Raw genomic sequence first — 18,529 nt, 5'->3', positions numbered from 1 at the left:
ATATTGTGCACGAAAGAGTCCATTGCACTGAGTGACAGGTGCACCCCGTCAGCCAAGTAATGTTCCGAGCTACATTTAACTGGATCAATCTGATCGTGGCGGACCCTGATCCCATGTAGCTCTTCAATTCTGTTAGCCAGTCTTCGATTGAGCTTTTTGCGAGAAAGTTCAAGCTTTTTTAATGTTCCCAGCCGCCGGCCACACAACACGTGGCAACATGAACGACCACACCAACCTGGTGTCCGGCAGACGTAGCTTGGCATACAGCAAATCGTATAGGATGTCGTCGTACATGCACCTGGCGGACATTTGGCACATGTCGTTTGAACCTAAATGGATCACGAGCCATTTGGGAGTGGTGTTACCCGCAGAAGCCAAGAGGTTGTTAAGGGAAGATCGGAAGTGGCGCCATCGCCTCCCGCCTCGGACATGCCATCGTGTAGTGCCATGACGTTGCAAATGTTGCTCCAAGCTCCCCCTCGCTCTGGCCATGTAGCTGTCGCCAATTACCCAGGCCACATCTGTAACATAGATCGGACAGCAGAAAAATTGCTACAACAACGTAATTAATAAAAGCCAAGCTAGTAAATATTAACTAGATTAAGTTAATTATTTGTGAGTATCTTATTAGAACCTAATATAGCCTTGGTATGCGCGAGATGACCATCTACCATAATGCTGAATTATACTTTCATCCAAACCATTAATCGCCGCAGTTGTAGCAGCGCCTATTCTGAAAGAATGTGAGGTATACTGGGTCACGTCATAACCGACATGTGATAGCGACTTATTGAGAATCGCCTGAAATTGATAGCGCGTTAGTGACGAGCCATAAAAATGGACAAAAAGCTGTGAGGTAGTGCATGGTTTGGACCTGAGATACCTAGCGAGAGCGCTAACAGGGCATAGTTCTGAGACAATAGCAGAAATTGAAAGCACTGCTCCTCTACCGAACTGGTCAGTTTTCGAAAACCTTATGCGCAATGTTAATCCCCGGTCGGAAAGTGAAACATCATTAATTTGCAGTGAAGTTTTTGGATCATCGGCCTGTGAACTGCAAACCAATTCGCTGACCCTAAGGAAACCAAAAAAGGCTAAGGTAAATGCTGATTTAAACATCTGAGCTTCGTAAGAAGAGCTGCGGATAACAGGCAAAGCATTGACGATTCGCTGAAGAATTGGGAAAATGATGGGCTTTCGTATGTCCCGTTTAACTTTAATCTTGTGCATTCCGATGATGGCTCTTCTAACCAAGAAATGTTCACAGTGATTGATACAGTTATTTAGTTTATGCCAGGTGGATAAGGCTGAAATGTAGGCCCTTACAGTACGAGGTGATTTACCTTGAATTGACATGTAGCCTATGAATTGCAGAAGCTGGTCTAGGCAAATGGGCCCGTCTAGTTGTAGGCTAAAGGCGCGCCTAAAATGTTGGAGACATTGTAGTGCCGTGTAATATGTGCGTCTTGTGTTGCGAGATAAAGAGGACGAGATTAGTCTACGAGATTCTGTCATACAATCTCCCAAATGTCTTTTGGTAAGCTGCTCTGTGTCGGGTCTGCGTCTGGAGCCACGTGTTGAAATCTCTGCCACTGAAAGCGCGAAAGAGCGTCAGCTATAGCGTTATCATGCGTGCTAATGTACTTGGAGTGGAATATTATGTTGTGCTGCAAGGAGAGTAAGACTAAGCACCTAACTAGCGCCATGACATTCTTGTTTTTGGATGATTGTTTGTTGATGATATGTACGACGGCTTGGTTGTCACATGTGAACATAACTTTTTTGTTGCTCAAACGATTTCCCCACATTTTTAACGCCACCACAATAGGAAATTCAAGGAGTGTCATATCCTTGGTATAGCCTTTTTGTATCCATGTTTGAGGCCAGGAAGCACATGTCCAGCTGCCCTGGAAATACGCCCCGAAGCCGTGTGTGCTAGATGCATCTGTGAAGAGCTGTAAGTGTTGACCAGTAAGCCAAATAGAATCATGAAACACAGATACACCATTGTATTGCTGCAGGAACTGTAACCATACTTGCAGGTCTTGTTTCATACTGTTAGTGAGTCTTATTCGATGATTGGGATGGACTTTTCCGCAAAGAGCATCAGTCAAGCGTCTACAAAAGGCCCTCCCGCACCTAACTGCGCGACACACAAAATACAGCTTACCTAATAGGGATTGTAACTGGTGAACTTCTAGTTTACGCTTTTGTGACTGCAGTAAGGTGACAATTTCCTGACACAACTGATTGATTTTTTCTGGTGGTATTCTAATCTCCATAGAAACGGTGTCTATGGTTAGGCCCAGGAAAGTGATGGTCGTGGTTGGTTGAACTGTTTTTTCTTGTGCTATGGGAATGCCAAATGTTGAAAAAGCTGAATGCTTGAATCTAACAGGTACATTTACCTGATTGGGCACGACCTCCCATTAGGAAATCATCTAGATAGTGCATGATGGATGTACTGTTGGTGTATTTGGTTATGCACCACTGCAAAAAACGGCTAAATGTTTCAAACAAGGCGCATGATATAGAACAGCCGAAAGGGAGACATTTGTCAAAATAATTTCCCTGAAAGTACATACCTAACAGGTGGAAATCCTCCGGACGCACTGGGAGCAAACGAAATGCTGACTTAACATCGAATTTCGCTAATTAAGCGCCATTGCCTCAACGCTGAACTAAACTTACCGCCTCATCGAACCGTGTGTACCGAACAGAGCAAAATTCCGCGGAAATTCCATCGTTGACGGACGATCCCCGGGGATGGGAGAGATGGTGTATAAGACGGTAGCTATCCGCGATTGTGGAGACATTTGATGTGTCAGATTTCTTTTTGACTAAACCAACGGGAGATACCTTGAGGTTTTGAATCGGGCGTGAGGGGAAAGGCCCGGCAATGAGACCAAGAGAGATTTCTTTCTGTAGCTTTATACTTACAATATCAGGAAGTTGCCTCGCTGATCTAAGGTTGGGAGCGTCGTTAGGAATGAACGAACCAGAGAACTGTAAATTACAACCTGAGGCAAAACCTACCTGTAATAGATCGGCGTCTTTGGGGCATACGGCATAGTACGCGGCGATCCATGGAATTAGTGTGTTATATTTTATGAGTACCGGAGCTAACGACATTGGCTGTTGGAGGCAAGCTGGCCCTGTTTCGGAGCCGCACTTGTGCATTGTTTGTTGTTTTGGTACGAAAAGAATTCCATTGCCGGGCACCGTGGTTTGAACTTTTGCATTTGGAACATTTGTGGGGATACTTGCAAGATATTCTTGAACACTGGGAAAGATTAAAATCCCAGCAGACTTGTTTATCAGTCACTGCGGTGACGGGACTAGCAGTGCTAGTCTTTGAATCTTTAGGAGTATAAAACTGCCTACCCTGAACCATGTAACGGAGCCACAGATCGCCATCGATGGCTCCCCAGGAACGCGTGGGATCTCTAGCCATTTTATGGCGGAAATAATAATCATAGGTGTACCACGAGTCATTACCGTACTTGTATGCAGCACCCCGAACTGCGTCGACGTATCCTAACAGCTCTTGAACCGTACCTGGGTGTTTTTGCAGGTAAATACTCATTAAAATGTGGAAGGCCGTAGTCCAGGAGGCAATAGTGAGGGGTTTAGAAGATTGCTTACCTGCCGGTTTAAACATGACCTGACCTGACTGGTTATAAACCATTTGTAAAGGGACATCGTCCTCCTGGGCAACGTTTTGAAAAGGAAGGAGTGTCTGGAAGTCTACGAACTCGCCGTTCCATATTTTTTGCCTTACAGAATTTTTAACGTGAGCTCCGACGTGGTCTGTTTGGTAAGAAAGTGGGGGCAAACCCGCATTAACTGCTGTGGCATCGGACACCTGGCTGTTTGTGGGAAGGCTTAGCTGTGAAGTTCCCCCACCCGAAGCTAGATTAGAAAGCCATTGTAGCGTGGCTTGAATGCTTGATGCAGAAGGAACTGTGCATGCAGCTATATCTGGATTAAACACAGTGCGCGCGTCTACCGCCTGCTGAAACACAGAGTGCGCTTCTGCCGCCGGCTGCGCTGCCGTGGTTTGGGTAACGGGCGCGGGCGTTAGGGACGGTGCTGCTAACAGTAAGTTTGGATCTATATGAACGGGATTGTTAATTCCCTGATGTAAACCAGAACCCAAGCTAAACCTACCTTGCGCTTGAGCGTTCCGAGGAGGATCCAAGGTCGGTCCTTGAATCCACCGGCGGGCTTTCTGTGCCGACTCCACTGCTGTCCCGTGTTGTCCTGCGTTTCTTTCCAACTGCAGGTTGTGGGACTATCCTGTGCTGTAACGCTGCTCTTCTTTTTGGGGGTCCCATTTCAGTTTGGCGGTGACGTTAGGTTGTTTAGCGGTGAATAGCTGTGCGCGACAGGCGAGTTCGGTGGTGACGCGAGAAGTGAGGAAACTCACCGTTATCTGTCGCGTGGTGTGATGACGTAGCAACTGATGACGCCATCTGTGACGTATTGTTTGCGGCTGCGCGTGCCAAGGTCATGTTTATAAACAAAGGCACGTGGTATGGCGACGCCAACAATAACACCAACGCTAAATGCGATTATTTAACAAATACGGATCACTTGGGGACATGGACGTGTCCGAAAACGTCCATTCTAGGGCACATAGCTTGTCGCCCTCGAAAACGGTGCGGGGTAGATCCCCAATTAATCCGCCTAAAAGATAGGTCTATCTAACAATATTGTGCAGTGGAACTGTAGAGGACTCGAGACAAATGGTAATGGAATACAGCTATTAATCCAGGATTTAACACCACCAGCGTTCTGTCTGCAAGAGACGTATCTGAAACAGACAGATAATGTTAACTTACGTCAGTTTGCAGCCTATCATTATTTTTCCCCTCCAGGTGATAGAGCCACTGGAGGTTCTACTATCCTTATACGACAGGGTGTTATTCACAGCCCTGTTACACTAAACACTAATCTCCAAGCTGTTGCAGTGCGAATTACTCTGGATGTAGCATTTACGTTATGCTCTCTGTATATTCCGCCTTCATCGAACCTTCAGCTGACTGATCTTCAATCACTCTATGATCAACTCCCAAAGCCATGTGTTATTATGGGTGACCTAAACGGTCACAACCCACTCTGGGGCAGTACTAACACTAATACTAAAGGCAAAATACTGGAAGATTTCATTTCCAATAATGACCTGTGCATATTTAATGATGACTCAAGCACCTATCTGCATCCTGCAACTGGCACTTATTCTTCTTTGGATTTGTCTCTTGCAGATTCTAACCTCCTGAATGAATTTGATTGGTCTGTTCATAATGACTTTTGTGGAAGTGACCACTTCCCAACTATCCTTTCAGAAATAACTCCATCTGATTCTCCATCGTATACTAGATGGAACTTTTCGAAGGCTAACTGGTCTGTATATCAAACTATATGTAAATCGAAACTGCGACCTGAATGTTTCAGTGATATAACTGATCCCATTCAAAATTTTGATAGCTGATGAGTGTATACCAAAGTCCTCTACGACTCCACATGTACGAAAACCATGGTTTCATACAGAATGTAGACAAGCCAGAAAAGCGAGGAAAAAGGCAGAGCGTTATTTCCGCCATCATCCAACTGTCCATAACTTAAATAAATTTTAAAATACTCAATGCAAAGGCGCGTCGTACCTTTAAACAAAACAAACGACAATCTTGAAGAAATTATGTCTCAAAAATTAATTCGCGCACGCCAATGTCTAAGGTATGGAACATGGTTCAAAGAATTAAAGGCAAAGGTTCAAAATCTGCTAATTTTGCTAATTTGATAATTTAATTACTGACAAGTCTACAATTGCAAATAAAACCGGCGAAACTCTTGCCAAAATTTCATCATCGGCAAATTATGTCCTTGAGTTTCAGAGATACCAGAAACAACAGGAAAAGACAAAACTTAATTTCGAATCAAATAACGGTGAAAATTATAACGAAGTGTTTTCATTACATGAGCTACATACTGCTCTTGAGCAAGCTCATGACACTGCAGCGGGTGATGATAATATACATTACCAGCTACTGAAACACTTACCTGAACCATGTCTAATCACACTTTTAGATAAATTTGACCAAATATGGACGTCTGGAGCATTTCCTCCTTCGTGGCGTAATGCCAGTGTAGTCCCAATACCAAAACCTGGCAGGGATCATACAGATCCGTCTTATTACAGACCGATATCTCTAACTAGCTGTGTCTTTAAAACCATGGAACGTATGGTGAATAATAGATTAACTTGGTATCTTGAAACCAATAACCTTATAACATTGATCATCTGGTACGTTTAGAATCCTTTGTTAAAAATGCTATAGTATATAAACAACATGCTGTATCAATTTTCTTTGATCTTGAGAAAGCTTATGATATGACCTGGAAGCATGGCATTTTGAAGTATTTATATGATTTTGGTTGAGAGGCCGTTTGCCTCTTTTTATATCACAGTTTTTAAAAGACAGGCAATTTCAAGTCCGAGTGGGTTCAACCCTGTCTGATCATTATAATCATGATCGGGGTGTCCCACAAGGACGTATTTTGTCTGTCACACTGTTTAGCATCAAGATCAATAGTTTATCAACAGTTTTAAATGATTCAGTTGATGGATCATTATTTGTGGATGATTTCAATATTTCTTGTCGTGGTAAAAATATGCATACTATTGAACGGCAACTGCAGTTATGTTTAAACAAAATAAATAAATGGTGTCTTGAAAACGGCTTAAAATTTTCTAAATCAAAAACTAATTGTAAACATTTTTGTAGAAAATATAAGCCTCATAAGGACCCAGAACTATCTTTAAATGGCACTCCCATCAAAGTTGTAAAGGAGGCCAAATTCCTGGGCCTCAATTTCGATTCCCATTTAACATTCCTGCCACATATTAAATCCCTTAAGGCTAAATGCCTGAAGGCACTCGATTTGTTAAAGGTTGTCTCCAATTCAAAGTGGGGAGGGGATCAAACTACCCTCCTTCACTTATATAGATCATTGGTGCGATCTAAACTTGATTATGGCTCGATCGTATATGGCGGAGCCTGCAAAAGCAACCTTAAACTACTTGATTCTGTTCACCACCAAGGTCTCAGACTTTGTCTTGGATCATTTAGAACTTTTCCAGTTGATAGTCTCTACGTCGAGGCAGATGAGCCTTCTCTTACCCAACGCCGTATAAATTATCTTTACAATATATTACCAAACTATATTTTAACGAATTTAACCCTGCATTTAACTCTTTATGAGGATTTGTATAACAAAAAGCCTTCTCTTGTTCCGCCTCTTTGACACAGAATTAAACCATTCATATCTGCTGCCGGAATTGAGCTGGAGAATATATCTCCTTCTCGTCTTCTTTCTTCTCCTCCTTGGTGAGGCCAGTCGTTGACTTAACATTAACCACATTTAAAAAAATCCGAAACTAATGATCTACAGTATAAACAAGAATTTAGTCTTGTATACATCCACTTTTGATAGAAATTATTGAAGTGTATAATGAGCTTGCTACTGGCCAATGCGACGTCGTCTTTTGTTGGTTACCTAGCCACGTTGGCATTTCTGGGAATACAATGGCTGATCTTGCTGCTAAGGCAGCACTCAATAAATCTGTGACACCACTTCTTATTCCATACTCTGATTACAAAGCTAGCATTAGAACTTACATCCGTGATCTGATGCAAAAGAAGTGGGACACCCAAGTAGGTATTAACAAATTGAATGAAATAAAACTTATATTGGTGAGAGAGAGAGAGAGAGAGAGAGAGAGAGAGAGAGAGAGAGAGAGAGAGAGAGAGAGAGAGAGAGAGAGAGAGAGAGAGAGAGAGAGAGAGAGAGAGAGAGAGAGAGAGAGAGAGAGCATTTCATGCTTAGTGTTCTTCTTTACGCAGATGATATTGATTGCGCTCATTGCAGGAGACGAAAATTCTTTACAGTCTATGTTAGACTGTGTCAGTCAATGGTGCAGAACATGGCGTTTGCAGATTAATGCTTTGAAGACCAAAATAGTTCATTATAGACCTGTTTCTATGGCAAGAACGGAGTTCAGATTTTCTTGTGGCAACGACGACATCGATGTATGTAACGCCTATAAATATCTAGGACTGTGGTTACAGGAACACCTTGATCTTAATTTCACTGCAAAGGAAATCGCTAAGTCTGCTGGAAGAGCACTGGGTATTTTAATTAGTAAATTCAAAGCAGTCGGTGGGATGCATTATGATGTGTTTAACAAACTTTATGATAACTTAGTTCAGCCAATACTGTCGTATGGCTCTGCTGTTTGGGGGTCACGTGAATTCAGTTGTATAAATGCTATCCAAAATAGGGCATGTCGTTTCTTTTTGGGTGTAGGTCGTAATACCCCGAACTTAGCCGTAAGAGGCGAGATGGGTTGGTTTTCTAACCTCACAAAACATCGTATTGAATCTGTCCGTTATTGGAAGCGCCTACAATATTTTAAGATCAATAGTATTATAAGCAATATTCACAACTGGTCATTGTCCTTCCGTAAGTCATGGGATAACAAAGTTTTACAATTATTGATCTCTTTGCATTTACCTCTTGTTGACAAGCTGCGTATTTCACCAATGGATTTCATTTTCATAAAAGAGAAGTTGTTTGATATTGATTATTGTAACTGGTATTCACAACTATGGGATGATACTGGCTGTTGTAACGGCAACAAACTACGAACGTTCCGGCTGTTTAAGACCTCTTTATCAGTATCAACAAATGCCCACACTATTTTCAATAGTTCTCAACGAAGTATCTTGGCCAAACTACGATGTGGAACTTTACCTCTGGAGATTGAACTTGGTCGTTTCTCACGGCCTAAAACCCCTCTTGAACAACGACTATGTAAATATTGTAAGAATAGAGCAGTTGAAGACGAGGTCTATTTTCTATCGAAATGTAATATATATTCCGATATAAGGTCCGTTTTATGGCAAAAGGCACGCTCTCTTAACCCTCTGTTTAGCTTGATGACTCCTGTCGACTATTTTTATTATGGAATGAGATAACCTAGTATATTTCTTAGCTGCTTCAGTGTTACTTATGTTTAAAAGAAGAAAATTATTATAACATATGATATTACACCATCCATCTTATCTCTAAATTTTACTATGTGTGTATAGGGATAGATTTTATCTATGCATTGTTTTATGGGTTTTATGTGTCTCGTAGGCCTGTAAAGGCCGGGCAGATGTTTTATATGTGATACAGAAGATTTTATATATTATGTAAACATCTGCGTGACATATGGAAATATGGCAACAGCTACCCCAGGTCAAATCTCTTTATTTCATTACTGAAGAGGCCACAGGCCTATAGTACAAAATATAAAAACAATAATGGCATACAATCACAATGTTTGCAAACGTTATTTTCTTTGTTCAAAAGCATGGTGGATATACATACCAAGTTTACGAATATAAGTTGTATTATTAGAGTTCATTATCAAATTAAATTTAAACATGGTAGGATGTGAATAGTAATATTGTGGTAGATATTTTGTCCTTAAATCAGCATAGTAAGGACATACCAGCAAAAAGTGGAATTCATCTTCAATTACATTTAGTGCACAAAATTTGCAAAATCTGTTATCTCTTGGAATATTATAATATCTGCCCTTCTCGATCATAAGATCATGTGAAGAGCATCTAAATCTGGATAATGAAACATGGAATTTTCTAAGATTGATATCGTGTAGGTATTGCTCTGTATGGAAAAAAGATTTAAAAGTACTGTAAAAAGTGGATTTTGGCGACTGTATTAAAGATGAGTTCCAGGTCTGGATGTACATATCTTTTAATCTTTGCGATAAAGCATTATAAAATGACTTCGGGCTGGTAATCTTTTGTGACAAAAATACATCACTAAAACCACAATGATTTAGTAAATTTCTAACATTCGTTACCCAATTTGATTTACCGTTGGTGTCAAACAAATACATCATGTTATAACATTTCTTAGGAAATCTTGATGCAGGCATATTCAAGAGCTTTACCCAGTATTTGATAACTTTTATCTGTGCTTCTAGATAAAGTGGGAAGCGACCGCATTCACCATAGATCATCACATTTGGGGTATTTAATTTAACTCCTAAGACTTTTTTACACGCGTACAAGTGAACCTTTTCCAATGCTTCCAACCGAGAAAACCCCCAAACCTCTGCCCCATATAGCAAAATTGGTTTAATTTTTGTATCAAATATTTTGAAATATGTTTTGAAATTTACATTGCCCAATTTCTTTAAATTACTGTAAATGCCCATAAAAACCTTCCGTCCCTGTAAAGCAGCACTATTCTCATCAGAGATCAGAGCCCGGTTATCATCACCAATCACTGGGCATGTTCTAAAAGCCATTGTGTATTCAAATACTTTAATTAGTGACAGTTTTCTGCTTGGGTTATTACCAAGAAAGCCGCGAGATCAATAGTAAAGACAATTTGACTCAATGCAAATATAAGCTGCAGACAACTAGGGCAACTGTATACTGGTTTGCATGTTGGTATCTTTGAAGCGTACATTTACAATACCGTTGCTTGCATCTATACCCAACGTCTTGTAACAATGGCGGTTGACATCATGCATGACAAGGACCTGAAGCCAAACTATGTTTATCCGGTAGATAAGCAACAGGAGGTGCTTCCATTTTAGGACGACAGGGTATGATTTATAGCCCCGTCTGCCTGAATACAAATCTTCAAACCGTTGCTGTTCGTCTGCTTCTGCACATTGCGTTAACCCCTGTGCATCTTGTATATGCCTCCTTTCTCTGACATTTGACTGTAGGAACTTCAAACTCTATATGATCAGCTTCCAAATCCGTGTATCATCATGGGTGATCTCAACAGACAGAACCCCTTTGGGGAAGTGCAAATACTAATAAAAAAGGTAAAATCCTTGAGGAAATTATTTCAGAAAATAACATAATATGTATATATAATGATATTCGATTTATTTACATCCAGCCATTGGAACATATTCTGCTTTCGATCTAGCACTCATCAATTCCCCTTGGGTAATTAATTTGACTGTATGATCCATGATTGCCTAAGTCAGCACTTTGATCCCTGGTGATCCCACCTGTATCAAGAAGGACCTTCAACAAGGCTGACTGGTCATTATATGAGACAATATGCACTGATCGCTTAAAACATGACATTTTCAGGAACACTGAAGATCCTATACAGTTGTTTTCGGATATATTTAATGACATTGCTGTCCAAACAATACCAAAGTCCTCTGCAACTCCACATATTCGTAAATCATGGTTCAACAATTAAAGGAAGAAAGCAGAAAAATAGATCAAGTCAAAATTTCGCATTTTCACCATCTGAAGGATGGTGACAACTTGAAGTTATCAACTGATAAAGTTGACATAGTAAACAAACCTGGCAAAACTGTACCCAAATCATCAAATTATGAAAACAAATTATCAACAGGAGAAGAAAAAAATAGATTTCAGGTCATACTATGGTGAAGATTATAGTGAATTATTTTCATGTCATAATCTACGTACTGCCCTTTATCAAGTTCACGATACATCATTTTTCTAAATCTAATTGTACACATCTTTGCAGAAAATATAGACCACATAAGGACCCAGAGCTGTTTTCAAATGGCACCCCCATCAGAGTTGTAAAGGAAGTTCTTAGGTTCTAGTTTTTACTCCCATTTCACGTTTTTGCCACATATTAAATTCCTTGAATGCTTGAAGGCACACAATATGTTAAAAGTTGTTTCCGATTCAAAGTGAGGTGGATATCTATCTTGTCTCCTGCACCTGAATAGATCACCGACCCGCTCACAACTTAATCACTGCTATATCGTAGATTGATCGTAGATACTTGATTCTGTTGACCACAAAGGTCCAATACTTTGCGTTCTATTAGCAGTCCTTACGTTGGAGCAGAAGAGCCTTCTCTTAACCAAGTCCACACAAAACTCTCTTTGCAGTATGTTACAAAACTGTATGCCGATGGGTCCAACCCTGCATGCAAATGTCTGTTTAATTCAATCTATGATGATCTGTATTATGAAACATCTTCACTCATTGCACCCTATGTCCTTGGTCCATAGTAAGGTGATCTCCGTTCAGTTGCTGGCGATCGATAGCCCGCTTTTATATTGTATTGTTAAATATAATGATATATTTTTATGGTTACATACACGTTTTAAACAACATTTGTGTGCCTAGTAATTTAACAGTTCTTTGATGACTGGGTGTTATAATAACAACATGTATGTATTATCTATGAGAAACGTTTCTGGTCATGGTATGGCTGAAAGTCTCTTATTGTAACTCACTCACTTATTGAATATCTCTACTATTTGAATGCAGTATGTGCTGAAACTTTATTGTTGTTTCAGAATGCTTAGTATTATCCGCTGTCCGGGGAGGTCCAGGGCGAAGACATGGCGGTTGGTACCAGCAATCTGCTTAGTGTGTGTCATGTATTGGCTGAGAAGTCGCTTTGAGTTTGAGACGGATACACGAGGAGACAATGTCGCACCCCAAATTTCTTCAAGCAATGAAGTCGTGCGATATTTAAGCCTTAAAGACACTGAAGATGCTGATGTTTTGGATAATTTACATCAGTACAAATTCTCAATTAACTCCCAAAACTGTAGGGGCAGGCTCTCTGTGGTGGCGATAGTCCATACTGCTATGTACCATGTCAAAAAGCGTCAGAAGATTAGACAGACCCTCAGGGGATCCTCTGAACATGGGTCATTATTGACTGTTGTTTTCTTTGTGGGACAAACTATCAATGCGTCACTACAGGCAGAAGTTAAAAGAGAATCGAAGGAATATCGAGACATTGTACAAGGGAATTTCATAGATTCTTACCACAACCTGACCCACAAGCACATGATGGGTTACCACTGGGTTCTCACATATTGTAAACATGTGCGATATGTTATCAAAATGGACGATGATGTCGTTTTACATACAAACAACGTGTTGAGGTACCTGTTGTCGAACCCTGTCCCTGATGGAAATATACTGTGCTTCCTTATCGTGCATAGCAAAAGGCAGAAGAAAGGAAAGTGGAACATGTCTAAGAAGGAGTACCCCTTCCATTCGTACCCCCCATATTGTGGGGGGTTTGCCTACATAACAACGCTGCCCGTTATCAAGATGCTATACGACACTTCAGCTCACATAAAGTCAATATGGATTGATGATGCGTATGCAACCGGGATTTTAGCACTTGCATCGAACACGACACTGCAAGCATTGCCCAAAGGGACGAGATTTTGAGTGGCTGAGTAAGCCATCCGAATGTTATAAAACAGAAGGGATGTTCTTTTTTGTATGTTGCTTACAGGAGCAGAGCTATGTACTGGATGGGAACGCTTAGCGGGCGATGTTGTTAGCACAAGGACATGTGTGAACACTGAGTGCGTGTCGGTCTGCAGGTGATGCTAATTACTAAATAAACGTTATCTCACGAACGAGGACGTGACCATCATTTGATAGTGTCGCTTTTATACATAGAGGTCCACAAGGGCCGTTCTGTCTCAATTTGTACCTTAGTTTGCACTGGATGAAAAGACGGTCACATTATCATGCACTTTCCATAGTGTAAATCTATTCTTGTCCTGTGGTCCTTGAAGCCTTCCTTTCGTCAATGTTGAGTTATGCATAATTTGAAGCAAGGAGGTATTACGTCATAGCATCAATATGTTTTCCTTCGGGATTATGATTTTCCTTCTTGTAATGTTTTGACACACAAAGAAATTTCTTGAAACATGTTTTGAAATTTACCCCTCGATGGCTTTTATTGTTTATGTATGTGTTTAATGTATTATGAATGTATAAGTTGGTTCAGTCACGATATAACTAAAATACTGCCGGTGTGACTTAAAATCTAAACTCACTCACTCATTGAGAATGTCCGCATTAGGTCATTACTACTCTCGGTACCGCCAAGTTTTCATGTATGCAGTCTACGTTTTGTGTATTATCTTGTTCTGGGCTTAATATTTACTGGACAGCTCACACGCTGAAGAAGTAAGTATATGTGAAATGATGACGGTGAATGAAATCACCTAATTGTATATGCTCAACAAAGGAGAACGTGAGGCTAGAACAATGTCTGATTGCATTGCTATGTATGCTGTCTGGGTCAGTAGATTATTTCCAAAAGTAATATAGGCCATATGCCCATGTCACACATCGAGAATTACAGAGTGAGTGAGTTTGTTATTATAAAGACTGTCTCAGTAACAATCGAAAAACTATCAATGCATCGACAGTATGTGCGACTATCGATAGTTTAGTAATTGACTTTGGTGACAAATATTTATGTTGATTGGTATCTTTTTATTGTTTGGGTGCAGGCTTGCAGCTTCAAATGGACCGGGGGCGGTGGGGTAGCCTAGTGGTTAAAGCGTTGGCTCGTCACGCCGAAGACCCGGGTTCGATTCCCCACATGGGCACAATGTGTTAAGCCCATTTCTGGTGTCCCCCGCCGTGATATTGCAGGAATATTGCTAAACGCGGCGTAAAACTAAACTCAGTCAGTCAGTCAAATGAACCGTAAGTTCAAAGAAGGTGTTTCCAAAACAAAGACAAAAAGTGTGACCTTCTATCATTAACTTAAAAGAATTCGGTAAGTTCTAGTTGAAGACCCAGGTTCAGCTGATCTTTTAAATCACTTTTGTGGTAGAGTTTGTTTTGGACATTATTGTAAATTAAGTACCAAAAGATCAGCTGGAATTTGACAGATATCACTACTCATCTCCTTTATAAAATGTCTTAAGATGTAGTCATGCCTGGCCATCATCTGATGCTGCTCCGTAACATTAGAGCTGCACGTCCAGGTTTGTACAGAGAGCGAGTCTTTAAAGATCGTCAAATCCTTTTGAATGTTTTGATGACAGAGAATTCCACATACGTTACAGAATCAACAAACAAAGTGTACGTTTTATCATCCCGCTTCCCACAGAAGCCATTCCCTTTCCGCGTCTGAACAATATTTTAAATGTTGCATTGAGGTTTTATGCGTCCAACGAGTTGCGTCCAAGGTTTATTCAGATTCCATCACGAGATAGAAAGAGACAAGTGATGGTTGTTTTTTCACAATATTGCTCAATTACCAAATGTAATAGGGGCTATTGATTGTACTCATATATCTATTGCAACCAAGAGTGGACTCGAGGCTGCGAGGTTTATCAATCGGGAGGGATTTAGTTCAATCAACACATGTCAATAAATTTGGTTAAAATGAACAATTATTGTTTGTTGTATTTTGCTGTATCAGGTACGTTAGTACTAAGATATGTTATTCTCCTAACTCTATCTGTTTAATATTCATTTTCTCTTGACATTTCACAAAATGGAATAGTATTGTAAAAGTATGTTGCAATAGACTATCTCTATCGCTATAGTATGTTGCAATAGACTATCGCTATCGCAATCGTTGTTTCCCCCTCAATAGTCACCCTTTAGTAACATAGCTTGATATGTATATACTGATAAATGTTTTAAGATGCTTGCATTTGATGCTTGCATTAGCATATTAAACTTGTGGATTGTTGGATATTCATAAAATTGTAAAGGAATGTACAAACGTTGCATTGTTCTAAATATTTATTACAAATACGGTAAGTAAGAAGTGATATTCATCTTCTATATATCACCGTTTGCAAATATTACATAATCTGTCATTTATAGCCTCTCCAATATACCTGCCTGTTTCTATTTGTAGTTTATGAGAGCCCAATCTAAATTGAGCAAGAAGACGTTTATGTTTAAAATAGGTGACTGTGAGGATGTATGATTCAACATCGAAAATAGGTTTAAACAACAAATATTGAAATGTGTTTGTGCCCTTTACTAGTGCAGAATGGCAGTCCTGTTGATAGGAAACTTTGAGTCTACCTAAAGATTCAGCTAAATAAAACGTTTCATTTCGAACCATCTTTTCTTGCCACACAAATCCGAATCCATAGACTTGTAATGTATGCTTTATCCTAGATGCCCAGCTCTTACATCCATTACTTTCCATTTGTACAAACATATTATAACATTTCTTTACATAACGTTCATTTGATATTTTCAATATTTTACACCAGTATTTGGTAGACCTTTTGATGATAAACGTTAAACGTTGACATTGATCTAAATATATCAAATAGAACTTGCTTAGCCTGAAGACATACATTTTCTATGTGCTTGGTCCATACTAACGACCTACTGAATAACATACCTAGATATTTATACGAGGAAACACATTCTATTTATGGAGTAGGAAGAATGTTCCATAGGGTTGGTGCTGCAAATTTGAATGACCTATGGCCAAAGTGTTTGAGACGAACTTGGGGAACTGAGAGAAGATGTTGATTCTGAGAGCGGAGAGAACGGGCAGGCATATATGTTGACAACATCTCAGAGAGGTATGGAGGAGCTAGGCCGTGTTTGCAGCGGAAAACAAGAGTGCAGATCTTGAAATGAATTCTTGCTTCAACCGGCAGCCAATGCAGACTCTGGAGGATTGGGGTTATGTGAGTCCATTTGGATGTTTTAGTGACAACTCTGGCGGCAGCATTCTGAAGTTTTTGAAGTCTGAAGAGAAGATCATTGGAGATTCCAAACAGTAGGCTATTGCAATAGTCAATCCTGGAGAGAACAAGTGACTGAGTGAGAACTTTAGCAGCATCTGTGGTTACAAGATGGCGGATGTTACCAATAGAGTGGAGATGGAAGTAGCCTACTCTACAGAGATGGTTCACATGTTGCTCCATGGTGAGACAAGGATCAATTTGTACACCATTACAGAACCATTTTTCATATTTAGACAGCCTTCTACCTTTCTGAAAACTATTGCATTTGTTCTTTTCCATATCTACAGTCAAACAGTTCTCAAGACAAAGGTCTTTTAGAACATAAGTCTTATCTGTAAACCAAACACTGTATCAGAAATCATCAGCAAATATAAGAAGACATAACTGATATAAGCTGAATTCCTGGTACGCAACAAGCTTCTATTTCATAAGCTAGTTCATTGATAACAATGGAAAAAGAAAAGGGCTTAAGACACACCCTTGCCGTAGACCCAGCGGGACAATCAAAACATTTTGCAAATTATTAAATTTAGTATATGATTTAACACTTGCATGGAGAGCATGGATTGATTTTAGCATTTTACTGCTTACTCCTCTGAGCTTTAAAATGTAGTCTTCCTGCTAGTCTTACTGCCGGTACACCGTAACACACATGCTGGGGGATATCAGCTTCAAGAGAAGTTTAATCATGCCAGAGTGAGTTCCACAATGTGATGGTTCGCTGGGAAGTATAATCATGCAAGAGTGAGTTCCACAATGTGATGGTTCGCTGGGAAGTATAATCATGCCAGACTGAGCTCCACAATGTGATGGTTCGCTGGGAAGTATAATCATGCCAGAGTGAGCTCCACAATGTGATGGTTCGCTGGGAAGTATAATCATGCCAGACTGAGCTCCACAATGTGATGGTTCGCTGGGAAGTATAATCATGCCAGAGTGAGTTCCACAATGTGATGGTTCGCTGGGAAGTATAATCATGCCAGACTGAGTTCCACAATTTGATGGTTCGCTGGGGAGTATAATCATGCCAGAGTGAGTTCCTCAATGTGATGGTTCGCTGGGAAGTATAATCATGCCAGACTGAGCTCCACAATGTGATGGTTCGCTGGGAAGTATAATCATGCCAGAGTGAGTTCCACAATGTGATGGTTCGCTGGGAAGTATAATCATGCCAGACTGAGATTCACAATGTGATGGTTCGCTGGGAAGTATAATCATGCCAGAGTGAGTTCCACAATGTGATGGTTCGCTGGGAAGTATAATCATGCCAGAGTGAGTTTCACAATGTGATGGTTCGCTGGGAAGTATAATCATGCCAGAGTGAGCTCCACAATGTGATGGTTCGCTGGGAAGTATAATCATGCCAGACTGAGTTCCACAATGTGATGGTTCGCTGGGAAGTATAATCATGCCAGAGTGAGTTCCACAATGTGATGGTTCGCTGGGAAGTATAATCATGCCAGACTGAGCTCCACAATGTGATGGTTCGCTGGGAAGTATAATCATGCCAGAGTGAGTTCCACAATGTGATGGTTCGCTGGGAAGTATAATCATGCCAGACTGAGTTCCACAATTTGATGGTTCGCTGGGGAGTATAATCATGCCAGAGTGAGTTCCTCAATGTGATGGTTCGCTGGGAAGTATAATCATGCCAGACTGAGCTCCACAATGTGATGGTTCGCTGGGAAGTATAATCATGCCAGACTGAGCTCCACAATGTGATGGTTCTGGGGAGTATAATCATGCCAGAGTGAGTTCCACAATGTGATGGTTCGCTGGGGTATAATCATGCCAGAGTATAATGGGAAGAGCTCCACATGTGATGGTTCGCTGGGAAGTATAATCAGTGCCAGAGTGAGTTCCACAATGTGATGGTTCGCTGGGAAGTATAATCATGCCAGAGTGAGTTCCACAATGTGATGGTTCGCT

At 40.5% G+C, this 18,529-nt stretch overlaps 1 protein-coding gene across 3 annotated transcripts in view; it reads left to right on the top strand.

Annotated features, from left to right (window-relative positions):
- Positions 1–14,272, top strand: part of LOC124252931 (beta-1,3-galactosyltransferase 1-like) — a 61,984-nt gene extending 47,712 nt beyond the window's left edge. For 2 of the 3 annotated variants that reach the window (XM_046686608.1, XM_046686609.1), the window contains exon 2: positions 12,398–14,272. In XM_046686608.1, the coding sequence (XP_046542564.1) occupies positions 12,398–13,292 (895 nt within the window). In that variant the 3' untranslated portion in view covers positions 13,293–14,272. The remainder of the gene's footprint in view (positions 1–12,397) is intronic. The other variant, XR_006892067.1, reaches the window with a different exon arrangement.
- The last annotated feature ends 4,257 nt before the right edge of the window (positions 14,273–18,529 follow it).

Source organism: Haliotis rubra, unplaced genomic scaffold (genome assembly GCF_003918875.1).
Source record: "Haliotis rubra isolate DU_JTF1 unplaced genomic scaffold, ASM391887v1 Scf53, whole genome shotgun sequence".
Lineage (NCBI taxonomy): Eukaryota > Metazoa > Mollusca > Gastropoda > Lepetellida > Haliotidae > Haliotis > Haliotis rubra.
Note: the sequence above shows the minus strand (reverse complement) of the source record. Positions and strands in the feature narration are given on the sequence as shown.